The following is a 23849-nucleotide window of genomic DNA, read 5'->3' on the forward strand; positions in this document are numbered from 1 at the left end:
GTTTAAAATAACTATAAAGGATAATAAGGCTTCAAAATTATATAAATAGATTATCTACAACGTTTAAGGAGTGTCCAGGATCATGGTTTGAAAATACAATAAAAACTCAATTTTGACCTTCGACGAGCATGTCCCCCCTTAAGGTCAAACTGGGAATATTTGTTGAACTGAAATATTATAGTTTTTTTTGTACGAAATATAAAGTTATTGATCATTTTTTTTTGAGTTAATAGGAAATCTTGTGTTGTGTTTCAATATGGTAGCTGTACTGATAAGTAAAATGAAGGTATAAATAAATATGCATAATAAGCTAAAACATGGCTTTAAATAGTCGACCATACCATCTCTCTTTGATATTATTGCTTTGAGGTTTAACTATATTTTTGATATAATTAAATTTAAAGAACAGCGATTACAAATGTAAACGTGACTTGATTATAATAATTATTTATATCAAAGCTCGAATTGATATAAGTAAAAAGAATTTAAAATTATATTCATTAATATTTTTCAGACAATATATTCAAAAAACAATAGTTAGGTAGTCTCAAACATTATAATATTATGATTGAAAAAACTCTATTAACTATACCTGTAAGTATCTATTATAATGCTTTTGAAACAAAGTTATTTTTGTTAATTCTACTTTAATTTAGTCATTTACGTTGGCAGCTGTTTCGGGATATAAACCTAAGGTAGGGTAGACGATAACTAAATCTGAAGATTCATATAACCTGCGCATCTATTCTATACATACGCTTCTACCAGCCGCTATCGGCGGCTATCGAGGGTGGTTTTTTATATTGTAGTATTGAAGAATTATAATTTTTACAATAAATTAGTTGTAATTGCTACAATAAGTGCTATATTTTAACAGCACCTCTCTTGGCTGTGCTAAATTTTAGAGCAAGATAGACAGTTTTGACTATTTAGATGGGTAATTTATTGTAAAAATTATAATACCTTAATACAAACATAATAATATGATAAACTAGCCTCGATAACCACCGATAGCAGTCTTGTATATAGAATAGATGCGCTGGTCCCAATTTCAGGCTGTTGTGATCGAGCGAGAGGGTATATATGTAAATATCTTCTATTTTTTTCGACCATGTTCGATTCTAATAGGATCATATGGGCCTCCATAGAGTAGAGGTTTGTATTAACAGATTTTGTTTTTTACTAGAAATGGATGTCAGCCACTTGCTCAACCTATTAGGTCCATACCCTGACTCACACACAAATTGAAAAACAATATGTGTACTTGCCAGACCCAGGATTCGAACCTGGGACCCACGGCGTTATAGTTCAACGCTTAAGCCGTGCGGCCACTATGGGTGTATGTCAATATCTAAATATCTGCGTATTTACAAATAACTTATCTGCTTATTTTCTTCTGTCCCACCCTTGAATTATGGTGGTTTTATGTGTTTTATTTAGATATAAATTTGGTGTCAATGCTATACGGCCATCTCCATACGTATTTTTTTATACGAAAAACAATACTTTATAGAATGCTGTGAACAGTTATCTAGAATTTATAATCGTATATTAATTTTGCAGTCGATTTGCTCATCTTGGCCACGGCTAGACAGTTTTTTCGATGTTCAGTCCGTCAATTCATTTAAATATGCAACGTAATCGTTAATCTGTATTTTAAAATAAATTTTATAAAAAAAAACATAGACAGGAATTATGTGCAATCGTTAAAAACATTGTAATTTTAATGCTACTCAGAGAAAGTGTAAAGTACACAACGTTGTATGTACGTAAACTCTGTCGGTTGTTTTTTTCCCCGCGAAACAACAACGCACCAATGGAGAGATTTCTCAGATCTTTCATCATAAAATCTGACGTTTTGTGAAGAAATTTTGCAATTTTGTAACTTTGCCTCAATGTAGAAAGAATAGATGTGTAATTACGGGCATATTATCAATTTAATGATACGTATGTAATAATGTAAATTTTATATTTACCAACTTAATATAAATATATAGCCAAGTATGCACTTAGTATGTAATAATATATCTTCTTCCACGTCATTATGTTTCATAAACACAGTAATTATACCTACGCAAAACTCCCATGTGTTGACTGATTTAAGACACACATAAACAAGACAAGATGTGCAGATTTTTGAAGGGTTAATATTTATAATAGTTCACTACTTATCAGTGGTGGTAAACCTATGGCATGCGAATGTTTTATTTTGAAGAGAAAAAAAAACCTATAATAATAATAAATGACAGATCTTATAAAAATATCAAGCAAATACTCTTCAAGAATAAGCATTACGTTTAAGTATAAATAACCAATTGTATCGATCGGTCTTTAAGCTTTAAGCGTCACATATAATATTATCGTACTAACCACATCAGGCGGCGGGGGAAGCCTCATGATGAAATTCTTATTTTGATCAATTTTCATTTGATTGAAGTAATTCTGGTGTTAATTTATGCGTAAAGAACAAAACTAAGTAATACTGTAACAAACAATGTAATTTCTACACAAAAATGGCTGTAAGTACCAACTTAGAAGCATTAATTTGGTGAAGCTAGTAATAGTAATTCTGGCAAGTGACAAATTGGTGGACTGAAATGTACGGTGTAATTGAAAAAAGTGATAAAGCTATAATATGTGTGCTATGCTCTGTGAGTAGATTCTAGAGTATCTAGTTATATGAATATTATATGCTAATGCTCCAACTGTACGAACATATTCAAAGACTCGACGATTCATGTTGGTCATTGTGAGCTATCTTCAATCTTAAATAACAATTACACGTAACGATTCAGGCACTAATTTGATCGTCTAGATATTTATTTTAGTATTATTATTATTATTTTATTACATACGTTATCTAACTAAAAAGTAGAAATAAGACAACAGCTTAGTCTTATACCATATTCTTCTACTTAAAACGAGTGTATTTAGTCAAGTGAAAAGTTGTTAATTATATTAATAATTAACATGTTATTTTTGTTTAGTATTATATAGAGAGGTGTCTATCATTATAAAAGCAAACGTAAACCTTACAGCATTAACAGTCAGTGATGAAAACGCTGCATCATCGAGTCAATAAGACACACTTATAGTCAAGATATATCGGGTTAAAATATAAATGTTTCCATTTCGCTCATAGCTCGATGAAAATAATCAAAATTGTCATTTTTGATCAGGCCAGACGATCGTTGGGAGTCGCGAAGTTGGCGAGTTTGTTCGTATAATTTGGGCACAGGGCTAATTTGTTGTGAATGCGAGTGGCTTACACTAGGGTACATAAGACAAATCGAAGGTAGTGTTAAGCAAAAAACAAAATCCTAGTGCTTTTATGTAATTTCTGCCATGGCTGCTATCCTTTACTAATACTCTAAATTTAGGTTGGGAAACATAAACGTTAGTGAGCTGCCAAACTGTTGTCTTAGACACTTACTTTTTTTGAGAATTGAAAGTTAACTAATATTTCAAAACATACATATTAGAGAGTCTATATGATTTATGTATTACTAATTATGTATAACTAATAGTAATAACAAATTGTTTTCTTTTTCTTCACAGCCGAATACATTCTGCCATGCAGTCGATCAGACCCAGCACTGAACACTTGCATCAAGAATTCGTTCCAGCACCTTCGCCCATACCTCGTCGGCGGCTTGACAGACCTCCAGGTTCCACCAATCGATCCTCTCACCATTCCTTACATGGGGATGGAAAACGGAAACGGACCTGTCAGAATCAAAGCGGCTTTCACCAATATGACGGTAGTTGGCGCGAGTAACTATACAATAACCAGAATAAGGTAATTAAAATTACTTTATAGATCTTGCAAGGAGTGCTCAAATTAAAGTTTATTTATTTTACATATAATTAACATGTCAAATTACAAATTTAAAACGTTCACAATATGACATGCAAAATGAGTAATTACAATATACCTAAATAAAAATACATGGTACCTACCTAATATAAGTACAAAAATAAAAAAAATGCATGGAAGCATATTGGAGGAACTAAGTAGACCCTATCTCAAAGAGGTCCACCGAAAGCCACTCTCACGTAAGTGATAATCAATATTCAAAGCGAGTAGATTGAAGACATTAATTGCACTCCCAATTAGCATTACCAATGTCAGGTTAGTTCTGTGTCTTAGGAGAACAAACAACAGATGTTCCCGATTTATAAGATAATTGTTAAGAATGCACTTGTCAATACAAACAATATAGTCAATACAATGTCAATACAAACAAGAACGACAAAGATTCCATATACACCGGTTCCCAAGTATATCTTGACAGCTGTTTCGAGCTTTAACCTCATCCTCGGAACGACATCAGATAACATTGATCTAAATTAATATATTATATAATTAAATTATCTCAGATTGTTTTGAGGACAAGCTTGTAGCTCGAAACAATTATCAAATATTAACAAAAAAACTTTGAGATTTTAACCGATCCAAAAGTTAAAATTATAATGTAAACCAAACCAAAAAAGATCAAATAACACTAATCAATCCGATTAGTGTTATTTAAATAATAAAATAAATATTGTATTATACTTAAAATAGTATTGGCTATTCTGGTTTCGAATATATAGTTTAAATATATCTTTTCCTTCTTTCAGGAGCGATATCCCAAAATTGAGGATTGACATGGGTCTAACTCTTCCAAGAATCGAGATCACTGGAAAGTACGAAGTCATTGGAAACGTTCTTCTCTTTCCAGTAAGATCCAAGGGTGATTTCTGGGCAGCATTTGGTAAGTTCGCCTGTCATTAATTTACATAGTAATGACAGTAATAATTATTGAATTCTATTGCTTCGTATTTCTTGGATAGAACATATAACGAACCAGTCAATTATCCAGAAACATTAGATAAAAAACTGTTCATATCAATATTATATCTGAAACGCCTTCTGCAGTTAGTAGATATATTATTCGGCGCTGACCAGATAACTTGGAGAGACTGATAGTTTTAGCTATCTTCCAGGAAACGCAAATAAGAAGAAGAGCGTTGACGCGCTGTAGCGACCGAGTGAAAAGAATTGGTCTTCACTCTGCATTTCAGGGTGGTCGACTGATAAGAGACCTAGTCATTGATTCTTCATTGTGTCGGGTTTTCTATATGTACAAAGTGTCCCTGTTGAATTGTCCCAATTGAAAATCAGATTTTAAAATTTGTTCTGACATCGTAGATCTAAAAAAAATCTATACTTTTCTAATACTTTTATAATTTATTTTATTAAATGCACGTATTCATCATTATCATCAGCTGGGGTCAATGTACTACTACTGGATGAATGCCTCCCCATAGCTCCCTCTATTCTTCTCGGTCTATAGTTATTTGCTGCACCTACATTCACAGAACTTTATGAGCTAACTCTATCCAGCGGGCATCCCTATGGGCATTTACTGTTTCTTGGGTACCGCTATAATAATATGATGGCATTTATCCAGCGGTTATTCACTTGCCGAGCAAAATTTCCAGCCCATTGACATTTCACCCACTTAGTGACGACTATCTTGTCGCATACTCTTGTTTGATTTCTTATCGATGGGTTTATTTTGTGATCTTGACGTGTTATAATTTTCTATGCCACGTTGCGCTACTTGGATTTCTCTTAATTATATTAAGAGTCCATGTTTCACATGAATATGTGAGCGTTGGTAGCACATATTGGTTGAATACTTTACGGTTAAGACACAACGGGAGGTTACTTTTCAGGTGCTCAATCAATGCTCTTTATGGCAGTATGGTTCAGCGAGAAATCTCGTAAATAATGCCCTATATTCACATTGTTTTCTGAGAATTAATTCAAATATATTGTATGTAACTATAATATCGAAAGGTGACAAATGGTATTCAAAGCATATTACTATGTCCTAATGGTTGAAATATGAAATGCCTATTTTATTACCACGTTTTACCATGTTTTTCTTATTCACGTATTCTTGTTTGTACGGTGGTTGTTTATCCAGTACAAATCTTGCAATTGATTTTTAACTAACTTCCCGACTAGCTAGACATTTGAAACCGTTAGAATATATCAGAACACGATGCCAATGCATTCTTTTAATACTTTCAGCCATCTTTAAATAGAATTGAATTCATTTTTAGTTAATTCTGTTTTGTATGAAAAGTTATTTCGGAAGAAATCCGTAATCCAATCCACTATTATTGGTTGCTAAGGGGGTGGTCCTAGCAACTAAATTATTAATGTATACGTGCGTTACTATGGAAATCAAAATGACATTTCAGTATTCTATATTTGTTTGTTTGTTACAAAATAGCAAAAAAATGATTTGTTGACAATTGCCTTTTTGTCCTACATAGAATTGTCAAGTATATATGATTTAACAGGAAATTTAAAAACATGGTATATAAAAAGTTATTTTTATCTTGTAATTATTAAGTCATTAGCAAAGTATTGATCAATAATAAATGAAACGAATCAATATATAACTACCCTATTCGTCTAATGATGCAAATTAAAAAATCGATGTGGAATCCAATCCTACATAAGACATATTTTATGGAAAAAAAGCACATTGTTCATTTTCAGGTGGCCATAAAAGTTCTCATTCTTATTCACATTGTACTAATTAAATTTCAAGTACCGTTTTACCCTAATAAAAATTACAATTATTTTATTGAATAATGAAAGTTTCATACCCAGTTTAAATTCAGTATACTATTTACACCCCGTGTTCCTTTATTTTACGAAATATGAGACTAAACCGCTGCAATTGCAATAATTGATGTTTTGGATATCGTTAAATTATTATCAATTGAAAATATTATATAATTTCAAAATATATGTTTTTTTTATTTCAGGTGACGTGACTGCTATCAGCAGGATCTTCGGCAAGGAAATAGAAAGAGACTCCAACACCTACATGAACATTGACAAACTCCTCATCGACTTCAAACTGCAGAAGTCCAGGTTCAAAGTCAGGGACAATGTAAACCATGGAAACATCATCGGTAAAATTTTATTTTAATTATACTGCAAATAATTAATAATAGTATGGAAGAGTATATAAGGGTTGTAGTAGTTGTTATTTGTTTGTCAACTACCCCTATTATTATTTGACATGTGATATTGTATGGGCAGTGTTGAAGGAAAACACGAGTTGGTATTTGTATCGTTTATATGGCACAAATACATTAGTGGTTATTACACGGCAGATAGCATGAAGTTATATTAAACTATGTTTTAAGTCTAAATGTTTAACATGACTCTTTTAACTTGATAATTTGGAAAAAGGGCTAAGCGCCCTTGCAACCTCTATATAGATTCAAGGTCTATAGAGTCTAGACAACTGTCATTTCCGACTCACTGTTGTCTATGCTCTAAATATAAGCATCGGTTATAGAGTTGGGTAAACTACAAGTTAGTTTTAAAATATTTATTCTTTATTATGGCCTTTAAATATTTTTTTACAGTAATGTTAAAATGATGGTTTTATCGTAATGGATATTTAGTCCAGAGTGTATCCTTCCAATATGATGTAATTTGTCGAAGAGCATATGGATATTGTTTGTTGTTGGATTAAAGAAAAGTTATAATCACTGAAATTATTATCCAGTAAATTAATTTAAGTATATTATGCAATAATTGTTAATACAATACAGATAAACTAGATATTGAACGCGGACCGGGCACTTAAATTAAATTAAATATCTAATTTAGGATTTCAAGTTATACCGTTTATTTTTTAATATAAAAATCGCTGTTTATTAAAATAAATATAACAATAACATAACTAAGATTTAGTAAAAAATCTCCTAAGTACAGCATATAAAACATAATAAACTAAAATTTTATAATAAATATGACCATAAACAAAATTGTAATAATAAGATGGGGTCCATTGACAAATTAAAATTTTATAACATTTTTTTAAAATTGTAAGTTTATATTTGACTTAAAATAAATAATATTTTTATTTTTAATATTTTCAGATATATATTTATTAATTAATACAGTAGAAATTGTAAATTACCAAAAAATGTCTCAAATTGCACGCTTCGTATTTTTCCGCTAGGTGCCTCTGGTAGGTAAAGACATCGCCTTAAGGTGTTCTTAGTAACCTTAATATCATAAAAGCTCCACCTGCAAAAAATATTGAAGATTTTGTGTTTTAAAACTAGCTAATTGAAATGTAATCGAGCATTCGTATTAATATGACATGTGGATTACATTAAATTTATAACTATATTTTTATATTATTTATACAGATAAGAAGTTTCTCTTCAAAATCTTTAGTAAAAACACAATAATGAGTCTTATAACAAATCTTATATTTTTCAGGGGAAGCCATGAACCAATTCCTCAACAATAACGCCAACGAGATCATCGATGAAATGAAGCCCGCAGCGTCGGCCAGCATTGCGAAGCACTTCAAAGGATTCCTCGCGGCAGCCTTCTTGAAGATTCCAATCAACGTTTGGCTCAAGCCTTAAGTCTTACTTTTAAATCAATAATAAATTTAATTATATGGTAACACTTTGTGAAGTACTGGGAAAAAAAACCATAATGGTGCCTATTCAATGGTTGATAAATAGTTAGTTGAAGTGCTTAATGGTGAATGTGGTACTGGATACATCCAGTGACGGAATTACGAAGTATATAATTAATACGATTTACTGGAATTTGTCATTGGAAGTGTTTGAATAAATCAATATGTACGTACGTACTAAATTATTATGAATAAGTAAAATGAAGTTCAAGTAAAATTGTTTAAAGAAATGTAATAGATATTGATTTTCTGGAAAAACTAATTTTTATTGAATTAAATAAATATACCTACATTACATTTAAGTATAACTTATTCAAAATTCTCTTCTTATACGATTTTTAGATACAATATTTTCATAATAAAATTTTACTCATAAATAAACAATTAATAGTTAAATGAAACTTTTTATTATAAGTATGCTTATTTCGTTAGCGGTTTTTTAAATGTAGCTTTATCTTAGTTTTTTTTATTATATTGAATATATTGAATAGACACAAGAATTAAGTGTTAAATTCCCATTAACCATACTAGGCTGATCAACATAGCGCAAGGATAAAGTAGGTAATAATTCGGTCAGTAAAAAAATGTGAGGCTTGATTTCCATTTGGCCTAACTTTTTTTTATCACTTTATCTAATATGTATGTTTTTTAAGGTATTTCAAAATTATTTACCAATTTAAAAAATATTTTTAATACTTATTTACTTTTAATATTAGTTAATTGCATATTTAGTAATTCCGTCACTAGACGTCTCTAGTATCACTACATTCCACCCTTGTAGTTCATTACGTAAAGCATTGACTTACCTTGATTAAATTATATTATGTAAAAATAGCAACATTTAATATTTCCTTCAAAATTTTATTAATTTGAAGCATTACATTTTAAATATATAAATGTGTGTCATTAATAATAACAAATTAATAAAACTTTAACAAAAATAACACAATATAAAATACAGAAAGCGTTATACACACTAATTTAACATTTTTTTGAATAACTATCTAAACTCACTCTCAGCTAAACGTGAAATAAATATATAAATATCTAAAACAATTTTTATTGTAAGTCTAAGTGGAAAATATATAGAATATAACACGTTTTTAATCGAATTTAAATAGATTCATTTTATTACTATAACAATAAAAACTATTTAAATTGTAAAGTTACATTTTGCAAATGTTCAGAATAGCGCCATTTTGGATTGTTTATGGGTCTGGTATTTTTGTTAAGTGTTACCTTACCTATAATGTTTTATAAATAGTAGACAAATAGTATTACCAACAAGACAAACGTGTTGGTATTTACAAAAAGTATTCATATCCTGAAATGCAAATGGGGTAGGTAAAAAAGTAGTATATCATCATTAACATCTAACAACTAGTATTGAAATATGTTACTTATGTATTTCAAGATCAAACACTTTAAAACAACTGAGCTAGATTATTGTATGTTTCGTTCTTTTATAATATAAAGCTATGCAATTTGTACAGTATTACCTAAATTGTATATCTATGTCAAGATGTATAGTAAAGTCCGTAAGCAAAGACACATCCTATAATACTGTCCTTCAACTTGAGTGTCAAATCTGATATAAGTACATTATTCATCACTTATTATACTTACATTTTAGATGTATATAATATGCGATCTTATATTCGTCTACGTCAGGCAAGTCCAACTCCAACAAGTAGGCTGTGATCTTGCTATCCCGTATCAAGAGTGGCAGTAATCTACCACACTCTCCCACTGTCATTCTTAAAATGGAACGTATTATATTTTTCTGAGGATAATGAAGCCATTACAAATTACAATTGTATTTCGAAACTTTGGCATAGTAGTTGATCTACATTATACGTTCAACTCCGGTATAGAGTTGGGTTTCGGGAATTTCCCGACGGGAATTCTTGCGAAATTTTAGAGATTTTCCACCCCGAATCTCGAGAATTGAAATTTTTAATGTTTCAGGAAATTCCAGATCTCGAGAATCTTTTCTCGGGTTTCGGGATTTCTTTATTATCAAATATTAATTTAAAAAACGATTTTCTATATGAAAAAAGTGGACAGAAAACACAAAACGTTCAAAGACTGATCGGGGCATTTAACACAATTAAGCCAACGTCGACTCAAAATGAGCGCAATTTTTGCAACATCAGGGAATTTTGTGTCTCAAAAGCGTACGCGATTGTCAGACGCAGCGATTGACAGTCTGTGTTTTTTGAAATTCCATTTTAATAAGTAATGTTTTGAATTATTTTTGTTTTCCTACTTCTATTTTGTCTGTCTTCTTACATAAATAAAAAAAAACTCATATTTTTTTGGAATTAGTATTTACACTGATTTTAGGATTTTTACAGGTTATTTTAAATTTCCCGATATCTCGAGAATTCCCGAGAATTCTTTTCTGGAAATCCCAAATCTCGAGATTGAGATTTTCTCGGGAAATACCCAACTCTACTCCGGTGCATGCTGTAGAACAACATACAGTTTTATGAATAGTGCCAAATTTCTCTGAAGTTACTGGCAAGATTTTTTACTTTTCTGTAATTTATTTAATTAACTATCATCTTAGTTATATTATATACTAAAAGAACTATAATAGACGTTCATAAAACTATTGAATTTATATCAGATCGATATTCAATTCGTATACACACTTCAAAATCGTAATTAACACTGAGTGACAGAACTTGCAGCTAGTTCGTTTAGCATCGTTCACTGTTTCCAGACCCTGTGATTTTAGATTCTTTACCTATCCCATTGTTTACGAATATAATCTACATAATGTTAAGTGAAATATACCTACCTTTTGAAGGTGAGTATAATAAGTACTAGAGACATCTAGTGATGAAATATAGAAACATGAAATTATAAACCAATCATTCAAAAAATACTTTTGATCCAACGTAACTAAATGAAATAATATAAAATACATATGAAAATGAATATAATTTACCTTTTGGCAAAGTAACATCAGCAAAATAAATAATATTAATTTAAACTGTAAATTTAACCCTTTGTGGACATCTACAACACAGTGATAAATACATTTACCATCTCCATGAAACCTGTGTTCCAATAGTGAATTTTACATAACAAGAACACTAACTTGTCAATCAATAATGCTGACTGGTAGAAATACTTGTTCACCATTTCATTTAACGTTTACGTGTACCTATTTGAATTTGGTGAAAAAAAACTCGGCTGATAAATATATTATACTGATCACTGTGTGTTATACTAATTCGTCGATATTGGCCATTCTATTCGGGGTGTTAACTTTATTCATTAATTTTATGTTTTATTGCCAATTTTAACGCTTTTGCGTATTTGACGGTCAAGTTCGTAGTTAATTATAATCATGTGTTTTGGGAACAAAGAGGCCTTTTTTCTAGACATTTTTATCAACATTAATAAATGTTATTTTGGTGTATAATATAGACACCGTAAGTTCGTTAGATGTATGTAAGAAAAAACGTGTCTTATAAAGGGTTATATACCATTTTTTTTACTGCTGTTAATTATTAAAGATTTATAATTCCGTTACTAGCTGTTTCCGATACCTACTCTACTTCAACTTAATGATAAATAATATTAAATATTACGTTAATTGATAATAATTAATGTTAAATATATTAATTAGTTTAACTGTGATAATGGTAATTAAGTTTGTATTTAAAACAATAAATAATTTAAACATTAAAAATAGTTCTGCACTTATGATGACATCATAATACTACTACAAAATATCAAAACTATTGATTTCAAGGTCTATAAAATATAATTAAATACCTTGAATACAATATTTTTGAGTTGCCTGTTTTTATTTTTATCGAAAACAAATACATAGATACTACACTTTTGTAGAAATAGTATGAATATACGTCATTTATAGTTTATACCACACAATATAATATGATAATATTATCAAGTCGACAATAATTATTATTGAATAGCTAAGGTTTTATATTTTTCAGGCACATAAGTATCAAGTTGTAATAAGTCAACTTTCAAGTTAAATACATCATACATAGTGATTGTAAATAATACATATCTAACTGTTTGTTGTTAACATTCTGTAAAATAAATTTGATATTGCTTTCAAATTTTTAATGAAAAATGAAAAAATATTGTCATTTCTTTATTTTTGTTAGTGTTTTTTGTTTTTTAAGGAGTACAAATTAGACGAAAGTAAACAAATTAGACACAGGAGTTCATGGGGTATAGTAATTTTGTTATACAAATTAGTTATATAATATATTCGAATCATTATCGGGTATAAAAATATATACTTGTATCAGCGTTGTCAGATAATTATTTAAGCAAATCGGGATCTTTATCATGTCAAATAAAATAAGGGATTTAGGAGCAAAAGCGCATAGTTTATTTCTATAACATGAATAAATGACACAGTACAAACTACGAAATTTTTTAACTATCAAAATAATAATATTAAACAATATTTTTCCCGGAACTCACCTATTTTTACTTGACTGAAGATTTTACTTCCCGAAGAGTTTCTTTCTACTGCTTAGTGTGTTGGTAAAATTATTTATCAACTCAATAGAACATCACGTGTTTTTCTCGTCTAACCATTTTAAATTCATCTGAGAAAATACCCGCTCGGCATAGCTTGTTATAGTGATTTTGGTATGCTTAAAATAAAGGAAATTTGCTTGAAAATATTATTACTCACCTTTTCCGGGAATAACTTGAATAATTAAATTTTTCACAATCACGCCAATAAAAGGTTTCAGCGAGAATTCTTATTTTACAACGTTTTTCTTGGTTTTTTGTCCGGTACAAATCTTGCAATTGATTTTTAACTAATTTCCCAACTAGCTAGACATTTGAAACTTTTAGAATATATCAGAACATGACGCCAATGCATTCTTTTAATACTTTTAGCCATCTTTAATTAAAATTGAGCTCATTTTCAGTTAATTCTGTTTTGTATGAAAAGTTATTTCGACACCATTATTAGTTGCTAGGGGTCTGGAGTCCTAGTAAGTCCCAGCTTTTATTGTATATACAATAATAACCCAAAGCTACGCGACAGGTGGTTCCCATGAAAAACCCTCAAGTCGAATTCCCGTAAACTGGGGTATAACTTTGCGTATAAATACATATTATAAACTTTGTTTAATTGAGACCAAGGACTAACAAAAACACTCGTATAGAAGAAAAAAAATTAATAAAATTGCAGCTCTGTATAATAACATATTGATGTATAAAATATTTATTATAATAAAGTTCAATTTTAAAATGAGTTTATTCATAATATTCAACTAGTTCTAAAACCACGTTGTACTTGAACCTCTGATGATTTCAATATTGTTTAGTATTAATTAATTTGTAGTTATTGTATTCAAAGGGTTTCCAAATTTTTTAGATCAAAAGAGACCTTGCACAAAAAAAAATACTCACTTCGAAAAAAAATGATCGTATTTTGTTTCACATCAATTATAAACAAATGATTAAGAAAGGAAACTGTCAAAAAGATATATATTAGTAATATTTTGTGGGTATGTACTGTGTTAGTTTTTTTTATATTATTTTTTAGTGGCAAATATGATATTACCTATTGTAAATGATAATAAAAATCCTATCAATATTTCTTTGTTTATTTATTTTATTATTTTAATCCGTTTATTTTGAGTGTTTTCAGCCTATAAAGCTATCTACAAATTCGATCTAAACCTAAAGCATAAAATACACTGGAAAAATCTCACGCCGATTGTGTGACTCGAATGTAAAATATCATTTTGGGTGTAACCGGTCAAAATAGATCAGCCAGTGGAAAAATAAAACATTTTTTTGTCGTTTACTCGTTTAGTTATTTAATACTTATACATACATGTTTATTATATACAATCACTGCATGTTGGCCATTCGGCGTAAAAACCTCAATAATCTATCTGCTTGCTTTTTATAATCATGCACAACTCCACAGAATTATTAAACTCATTATTTCATTGTACCTAGTCACCCAAGCATTTTAAAGATATGATTGATTAGGACAAGACATACGAGTATCTAGCTTGCTGGCAACACCAAGTTGAGTCCCATTTAATTGACGGTTTTGCAATTAGTAATGCAGAAATTATATACCTAACTTGATTTTTTTTACAGTGTATTGAAAACCTGTGTTATTAAAAACTATACAATATATCGTAGTATATTCTTGGGTTTTCACCCTGTCTCCTTCTTCCTTCTTTACTCGACGTTTCGGGCTCGTCGCAGAGGCCATTATCAAGAGATATGTTTTATGATGAAATGTAGTGTAGGTGTGTGAATGTAAACGTTGCTCTAAGAATGTCAAAAAGGAATCCGATTATCTAAGAGCAAACGTTGCTCAGAGTAATCTGTCAATCATTACGACCGGGGATACCGGCTCGAATATTAGATTTTGCTGATAATGCCGGAAGCCATGTCGTTTTTAACCGTAATCCATCATCCCAAATAATATTTTCAGGGTTTCTGTGGATTTCAATGGCCTCCTTTACCAATCGTGCAAAATATCCTTTATTCCGACCCAATATCTTGGTCTCAAAGTCAAATTTGTGCCCTGTATCCATCGAGTGCTCGGCAATTGCCGACATCGTGTAATGTTTAAGTCGGTATGCTCTCTCGTGTTCACTGACACGCTTCTTTACTGTTCTAGATATAGGCCAGACTAGCTATAGCTAGCTATAGGCCAGACTTCGACATACGACAATTTCTATATTAAATGTTATATTTTTCCTGAAATGTCATAGTTCTGTTTATCGCTGTTCTGTTTCTTCATGTTATATTTATTCATGGGACCCATTTTGAATCGTTCCATAGAACCATGGCCAAAATAGTAGTAAGTAAAAAAAAAAGATTGATAAGTAAGGTTTAATAAAAATTTATTTTCAATATAAAAAAGATATTAACAAATACTATAATATAATATTATAATGTAAAAAGGGTATTAAAAATATGTGTAAAGTTGTAGTATGATATGGTTATTTATTCGGGAAGGACTTCATCGATCGGTTGCTGCTCGCAAAGCTTGTTGGTGAGATCTTTGAAGAGATCGGCAACCATCGTTTGCAGAGCCGGCCTCACTTCTTCGGCCAGTGTTGCAGAACTTTTGTTTAGGAATTTATTCGCAGAGTCACCTATAAAAATAATTTATTACCAAAAATATTTGATTAAGCAGTTCCAATTTTTTTTAAAATTTGAAATCGATGACAGATGAACAAACCCAATGAAAATAGTTTCGCTGTAATTCGCATTATGTATTGAAAATATATGTGGTGTAGTACAGGGTGTCCTCATTATCCGAGTATTCATTATCCGGGTCTCCGCAGTTACGAATTTGCAGGGAACTGCAAAGAAAAACTATAAAAACACAAAGGTTCACAGTCATCAACTGTCACTTTCAATCTTTTAATCCCATACTCCTGCCCTATTTCTGTCTTGCTCTCGTGTTTTTTTTTCTTTTCTAAGCGTGTCGTAATTAGTTCCAATTCCAATGGAACTACGAACTACCATATTATGGACGCCATTTTGAAAATGACATTCGAATGTCAGATTCTGTGATTGGGTAGTTTTTGACTGTGGTTCCCCCATTCATTAAGTATTCATAAGTTTGTAGGTCTGTACTTTTGTATGTATAAGTAATTTTGGTCTCCATTTTAAGATAATTCGCTTTAAGAAGTATTTTTTCGTGGTCACAATTGCCATCGGATAACGAAGACTATCTGTAGTTTCTAAAAATAATGGGAAACATTTTTAAAGCATAAACAAGTTTAATCGAAGGTTCAGAAGACATTTTCACCATTCCTTTACTCCTTACCCGATTACTGTTTGCTGACATGAAGCGACGTCGTGACTGAAATTTTTGGAGGTATCGCATATTTTTTTTACAAAGTATGTAAGGATAATAATTGGTGAATAAAAATAATATCTTACCAAGCTTTTTATTCCCATTAAAAAGATTGCTTAAATGGACTTGAACGCCGCCAATTTTCAATAAAACGGTCATCTCCTTGCACTGGACGTAAGTATCACCTCCTCTCTTCTCTTTCTCCAACTGCATGAAGATTGTAGCATCAATGTTTGCTGTAAAAATAATATTGTTATACTTTAACATATTTTAGCAATATTGGCCGACAGATGGCAGTACGTTACCGCAATGAAAACACGATAGGGGTAGTAAAATAATTAAATAATATCAGATTCCTATTTTGATCGTCATGAGTAATTATAAATAATGAAACTGTCAAACAAATAAAATATAACTAATGCAATTAAACATACATAATTTTGAAAAACACTTCTGATTGCCAAAGTAGCTTGATTTAGAAGAACGCTGATGAGCATGTAGTAAAAGGCCAATAGTTAAAATTTGTCGTAATTAGTTTGTCACTTTGTAGCATAGAGGATAATGCACGGACGAGGCGTAAACCCAAGAGATGCTGGTTCGATTGCAGCCGGGTAGCTTACTTTTTTCAAAAAGATTTTTCCTATTGGTATAATATATTTTCTCAGAAGTGTTTTACAAAATTATGTATATTCAATAATTAGAATGGTACATTCTCAAATCTTGAGAATTATTCGTTTGAATAAAAGAAGTAGTTAATTATTGCAATTAAATAAATTGACGAATTTCAAAGTTTCAGATGTATACCTACTTTAATCAATCTTTTTAGAGTATGCAACTATAATCTATAATGATCTTTATGTCAGTACTATACCAAACCTCACTACCCTATGTAGGTATATCTCATATAAAAATGATTAGAAAATTAGAATAAGCAAACCTAATCTGAGACGTGAAACTTTAGAGGAGGAGAGATATTATAGTACATATCGCAAATTTGGTACAATGATTATGTTTCAGACAACATACGGCTCCCGGAGAGCTGATGAGTTTGAATAATAAATCAACATTTAGGCCTTCAACACGAGGATTTCTCAATTAAAAATATTGAGAAAATCTATTATCATTATTCTGTTGGTTCTCATAACTCACAAGGTTAATTTTTTGTATTTAAAGTACATCCCTACATGTTTATTAAAAATGATATGTGAATTTAATCTGGCTGCGGAATTTGAACTAGCAACTATTGGAACAAGATTTTTCTCCATGGTGGGTATATATAGGTACGTAAATACGTTTAAAGTAATACAAAAACTTATTTTTCCCAGTAGAATTGAAGTTGAATAATTAATAATGATGATTAAGTACATACTATAGTTTGCTTCACTCATGCCACTTCCATTGATGGGCAGCATTAAAATCTTTCCCTCCAATCTGTACATTGCCTCCAAGTGAAGTCGAGGGAAGTTCATTTGTACCTTTGCTGTGCTTTTTACCACATCAATACTAAGAAGAGAAAAACACATTATTTAAACTCCCTCATTCAACGCTACCGTAATGATTATGATAGCCATTTTTCTACCATTCGTCCATTAAATAACTCAACTGCCTCCTTTAAAGTGCGTTGATACGGTCCAATTACGATCCAAGTACACTTGGACCGAGTGCCATCCAAGTGCACTCGTACGAGACATCTTCATACTAATTATTCTTATCCAAGCTACTTGGACCGCGTCCTACTCATCCAAGTTAGCTTGGATAGGAATAATTAGTATGAAGCTGTCACTTGGATGGCACTCGGTCTAAGTGTACTTGGACCGTATCAACGCGGCTTTAATAAACGTATTTTTCTTGCTATTTTATGTTAATAATTTTACTATGCATGTTAAGTAGTGGCGTAGAGTTTTGGATATTGGAGGTAGATATGCTATGGGAATTATTATAGTGCATACATGTCAGTCATAAAGATAATAATATTAATATTAGATATGATATAATGTATAAATACACACTAATGTCAACATAAAAAAGTGATAACATATTTTTAAAATTATCTTAAATTAAATATCATGATTTAACGCAGTAGAAAAAACTTTTTTGAGATGATCTAATTATTAATCATTCGCTTGAAATCAGATAAAAAAAAGCATTCAAGACCTAGTGCAATTTGTTATGATAATTTGCCTGTATATGTAACGATATATTATACAAAAACATGATACATCTACGTACATATTATTACAGCATTTGAATTCCTTTATCATTTACAGTCTACTTTTGAACAACCGAAGAACTGCACATAAAATTGCTGTTATTGACAACATTCCCTCTAATTTTTAATATTATTTTCTACAAATTTCCATTTTTGCGCTGTTAATGAACTCGTCAAATTATACTTACATCATAAAAAGAAGTATTTTTTTTTTGTAAATTGCACTACATTTTTACCCTCTATACCGGTGATTTATCTATGTAATATAATGTATATGTAAATATTAAATTATATTATATAAATATAAGTATAATTTAAAAAATCAAAAAATCTCGTATCAAAATTTCTGTGTCTGGAAATTGTAAATATTTGTGCGGATAAATTTGTGGAAGTGTGCAATTTGATTAATAAAACATCAGATAAAACAATGGTCAATAAGTACTATAAAAGTTGAATTAACTGATTTTTAAACTAATATCTTCAAGTCAACTGTTAATGCAACACTGACTTTTTTAAAATGCTTACTCGATTGATTGAATAGTGAAGTCGGTAGCTCCCCACACGTGGACATCGCTGTATGATGACCTTACAGCGATAGCACCGTGACCATTGTTAAACTCCAAAGAGTCCACAATTATTGGCTCACATTGAGGGATTCCAATCTCAGGTATTCCTTAAATTGTAAAGATTCTTTAAGTAGGTACTCAGTTCCAGTCAGACGCCATGAATATTTTTTTTAAGACAATATTTGTATAGTTTTAATTTTTGTTTAATCAGTTTTAAATTGTAACATTCAATTATGTTTTAAGTATTTACTAACCTTTAGCAAGTCTTGGTTTTAAAGATAAAATATTTTCCTTAATACACTCTTCCAAATTAGGGGATGATAGGGGACAGACTGTGAAATACGTTGCTGCAAAAATGAAAATATAAAATAAATTATTTATTACAAGGAGAGAGTTACCCTAAAATTCGCTAAATCCATGCACACGTTAATTTTTATGATAAATGGATCTCAGCTGCTTGTTTAACCTATTAGATCCATACTCTGGGTCCAAACAAAGATTGAAATCAACATATGAATTTTGCCAGACCCGGAATTCAAACCCAAGAACCTCGACATTATAAGCCGATGCGGTAAACGCTCGGCGATCATGGGAGATTTAGGGATATAATATATCCCTTAATCGACTAGGTAGGTATTAAGGTCTAAAATTTTATTAGTCTGGTTGCACATAAAACTTGTCTCGACTTTAATAAATCGAATATTAATAATTGTCTATTCACAAAACACATGTAACTTAATGTACTGATTTGAATTACTCTATCTCCATTCGCCATACATACGAAGCCACTATTTGTGTACGGCCACCTTCCAAGATACTATAAACGTGTCTCAACGAAAATATTTTATATTGCATCGGCGAATATGCAGATGCTGTTTTTTATTCGTTTCAGATTACCTCGTGTTGTCACTGTCACGGCATAGTCCCACCTATGTACCCGGCTTGCATGCGACCATGCTCATGAATTAAGTTACACTCTATGAGTAAAGAAAACTGGAGAAAAGCAAATCGCGCTACAGTTATAAACGAATAATAATAATAACATATAACACCACTAATACTTACATAGACCATGTTTTGTTTGCGAATCACAATGTGCCAGTTTTGTTATGCAAGAGGTTACTACGATAAACACTATTGCATCTATACAAGACGAAAGTCTCCGAGCCATCTTTGATAATAAATAAGTAGTCAACAAAATTGCCACAAGAATGAAACTATACTGATACATTCAATTCTAGGACTGATATATTTATACAAAGTTTTTTTCTGTATTTTTTAAAATATTAATTTCATAATATTTATTTTTATTTTAGGAAATAAAAATAATTACCCAAACTTAATATACAAAGCAGTTCAAACGCACTGCTTGTTATTTTTGATTAACTGTATTTATTTTGTTATAGTGTGTAATATTTTTCGCAAACAATGCGTTTTGTAATAGGTTTGTTTCTACATGCGATTAATATAATGTTTTTTTTAATATTTTACTTACTTGTATTATTTACAGTAAACGAAAATACAAATATATGACTAAAAAGTCCTGATCCAAACGCTATTTATGAATCAAAATTAGTATTTTTAAATAAACTAATTTATTATTCAGTAAACAATACTCATGATAATCGAGAGGTAACGTATCGGGTTAAAATGTAGTTGGTACTGGTTTCAAATCCTGTGTCTAATAGATTAACAAGTTCATTGTTTTGAGTGAGTTTTGGATTCAGAGAATGGACCTAATATGTCGAACGATTAGTGGTGAACACACATTTATTGTAAAAACAAAATCTGTTAATTCAACCTCCACACTGTAGTGGCCATTATGATCGTTAATGTGTATAATATGTTAAAAATCAATTCAAAAGACGGCTCCTCATAAATACAATATTTTTTCTAAATTATTAATAACCATGTTTTTGCTATTTCGTACAAGGTTAATAATTTTGAACAATAAGAAACACTCTGGCTTTAAAAAATCACATAAATATATTGTTTCCTCACTGGGATCAAACCCAGAGCAATCGGATAGAAGGTCAGCGCTTTACGCATTGCAGCACGAAAGCCGCCCTCATAAAGCTATTAGAAAAAATAAAGAAGTAAGGTGGAACTTAGGATACATAGGATAAGATTTTGCTATATTCTTAAATTTTGTTTGTACACACATGTAAATTGGTTCTTTGCTATGTTGTCCTAATTCTCTCGCAGGGTTAAAGCTTTTGGTGTGAGCCGCATTCTTTTGGACTCACATGGTGACAAATGTGCAGCGTTCTCCAACTCGTTATCAAAGAAAAGATCAATGGTAAATGTAGTAGAGAACGACGTCACATTTCGTTGTTTAAAAACTTCCGTTTTTTGGTAAAAATGCATCTTCATTGAACTTTTCCGATTAAGAGATGATAGACCGAAGCTCACTCTGATGGCTGCCAGGTGGAAAATCTAGAAAGAACATGACGCCGTCTAGGAAGGAAGACAAGAACTTTAAATTAATTCGAGATCATAAAAGGCGGTCGCCGATAATAAAGATTTTTTATAAACACCTCGATAATTAAGTATGGTAAGCACATTGGCATCAATGGTATGGATGCGGCTTTGTATCCCGCATAGCAGTGGCGAAGGGTAGAGGTAGGCTGTTAAGATCTAACATAAATAGTGCACATTAAACTATGTTAGTCATAAGTATTTGTTGTTATTTAACTAGGACTACAATTTACAGATGGTGTTGGTTAGTTTTCAAAAAATCAATTAAACCCTGCCTAAACCAAACCGTGATAGTTTTGGTATATTTTGGACAATCCGATAAAATTTGGCATACTTTTTCATTCATACGTATTTGTTTTCGTTGAATTAGAAATACATTTTACACAATAATATGTTGTTGGTTATTTTTTTTAATTCATAAGCCATACCTAAACCAAATTATAATAGATTAAAAATATTATTCTATCTATAAAATACCAAAACTATGTTTGATTTAATGGCATAATTTTAGATATTTTATTGATAGACGAGTATTTTTGACTATTTTATTATGGTTTGGTTTTCGCAGGGTTTAATTGAATTTAAAAAATTAGGCAACACCATCTACAAATTGTAGTCTTTGATCAATAAAAACAAATACCTATGACTGACAAGGTATACTGTGCACTATTTATGGCGTATCTTAACAGCCTACCTCTATCCTTCGCCACTGCCGCACAGTACCGTTTATTTTTAAATCTGGATTTGAATATCTACGTCAGCCAAAATGTGTAAGTAATTTCCATGATATAACATATTAAAACCCTTAACTATCAATTAAAAAAAAAAAAAGTTAATTAATAATAAAATGGGATAATAAAGAACAATAAAATCAGTTATGCTGTTCTTAAGTTATATATTTATTATGGATAAATTGTGATCAAATACAACATCCATTACATATTTATTTATTTAGTTACACAAAATGGAGAATTCTATTTATTATTATATACCTAATATATAATCATAATATTCCTAAATACGAACTAAAAGTCCAATAAAATATATTTAATTACATCCATTAGAGTTATTAAAAAAAATAGCAGGACTTCGTCTTTCATATTCGGTGATTATTGGATTATTTATTCTGGGAAGAGTTTGCTGAATGGTGTACTGCTGAAAAATTTATTGGCTACATCATCGACCAGCATGGATAAGACTGTTTCGACAGCTGGCTGCAGTTCTTCCAAGATTTCGTCAAAGTGCATGTTGACGATGTGCTCGGCGATTTTGCCTGGGGAAACAAACATAGTTGTCATTTTTCAGGAACAAATAAGATCTCTTCTTGGTTAAGTTTGACAGGAGTAACTAAGAGTCAACTTAACATGCAGAGTATTTATAGCCATGCTATTAAAAAGACAAGATCAGTCTGGAATACTTCCAATTTTAAAGCGAAATTATCATTCGCTTTCATAATATAATAATATACGAAAACTTGAAAAGGTTTTGAAGGAATGCTGCTCAGTATAGCCCAGGAAAATAAACCGCAGTTAACATAATATTCAGTAATAATAAGTTGTTTTTTAGTTTAATTTTCATATACTAATAATAAAACTGTAATGTCTGTTTGTCCGTTTGTTCCGTTATTCACTACAATTAAAAATCAACATGACTCGAAACACAAGAGAAGGATAAAATAATGACTATTCATAGTTTGATTGAATTTGACTAATTGAGTAATATAAAGTTTTTTATATTACAATACTTGATGGCGACTTTACAATGTTTTTTAGTGTGGTTGAATTAGTAAAAATATAAAATTCATATATTACAAGTAGGCGATTCGAAAGACTCAGGCTATGACGTTTTCAAACTTGATTATTATGCACTACTGTAAAATACTGCTGTTGTTTGCCATATTTTATAATTGTTCATTTAAATTATAATGGTTCCCTATCTATATATTTGTTATAAACTCATTTTTAAGGGTTAACCACTGAGCTAAAGGATCTAATCAAAAATAAAACAACGTCGAAATAAAATATATCCTCGCACAAATGAAATAATATATCAATCAAAAAGATTTTATTGAATATGCCCATTGGCATTGCCAATAGTAGGCTAGTTCTGATGATTTCTAAGATATCAGGGAGAAACGGGTAAATAATATAGGATTAAGCCATTAATTACTTTTGTCATCACTGCCGCTGTATAGGTTTTCAAAATTGGCTTTGGCATCT

General features: G+C 30.6%; 1 protein-coding gene across 1 annotated transcript in view; it reads left to right on the forward strand.

The window, feature by feature from the left end:
- The window catches only part of LOC147069076 (protein takeout-like), a 45418-nt gene extending 36952 nt beyond the window's left edge, over nt 1–8466 (forward strand). The window contains exons 2-5 of the mRNA XM_085951600.1: nt 3559–3799; nt 4624–4757; nt 6835–6984; nt 8315–8466. Of these exons, the coding sequence (XP_085807726.1) occupies nt 3559–3799; nt 4624–4757; nt 6835–6984; nt 8315–8466 (677 nt within the window). The remainder of the gene's footprint in view (nt 1–3558; nt 3800–4623; nt 4758–6834; nt 6985–8314) is intronic.
- Nucleotides 8467–23849: the final 15383 nt, after the last annotated feature.

Source organism: Rhyacophila brunnea, unplaced genomic scaffold, assembly GCF_057557595.1.
Source record: "Rhyacophila brunnea isolate RB1 unplaced genomic scaffold, BYU_Rbru_1.0 scaffold_24, whole genome shotgun sequence".
In the NCBI taxonomy this organism is placed as follows: domain Eukaryota; kingdom Metazoa; phylum Arthropoda; class Insecta; order Trichoptera; family Rhyacophilidae; genus Rhyacophila; species Rhyacophila brunnea.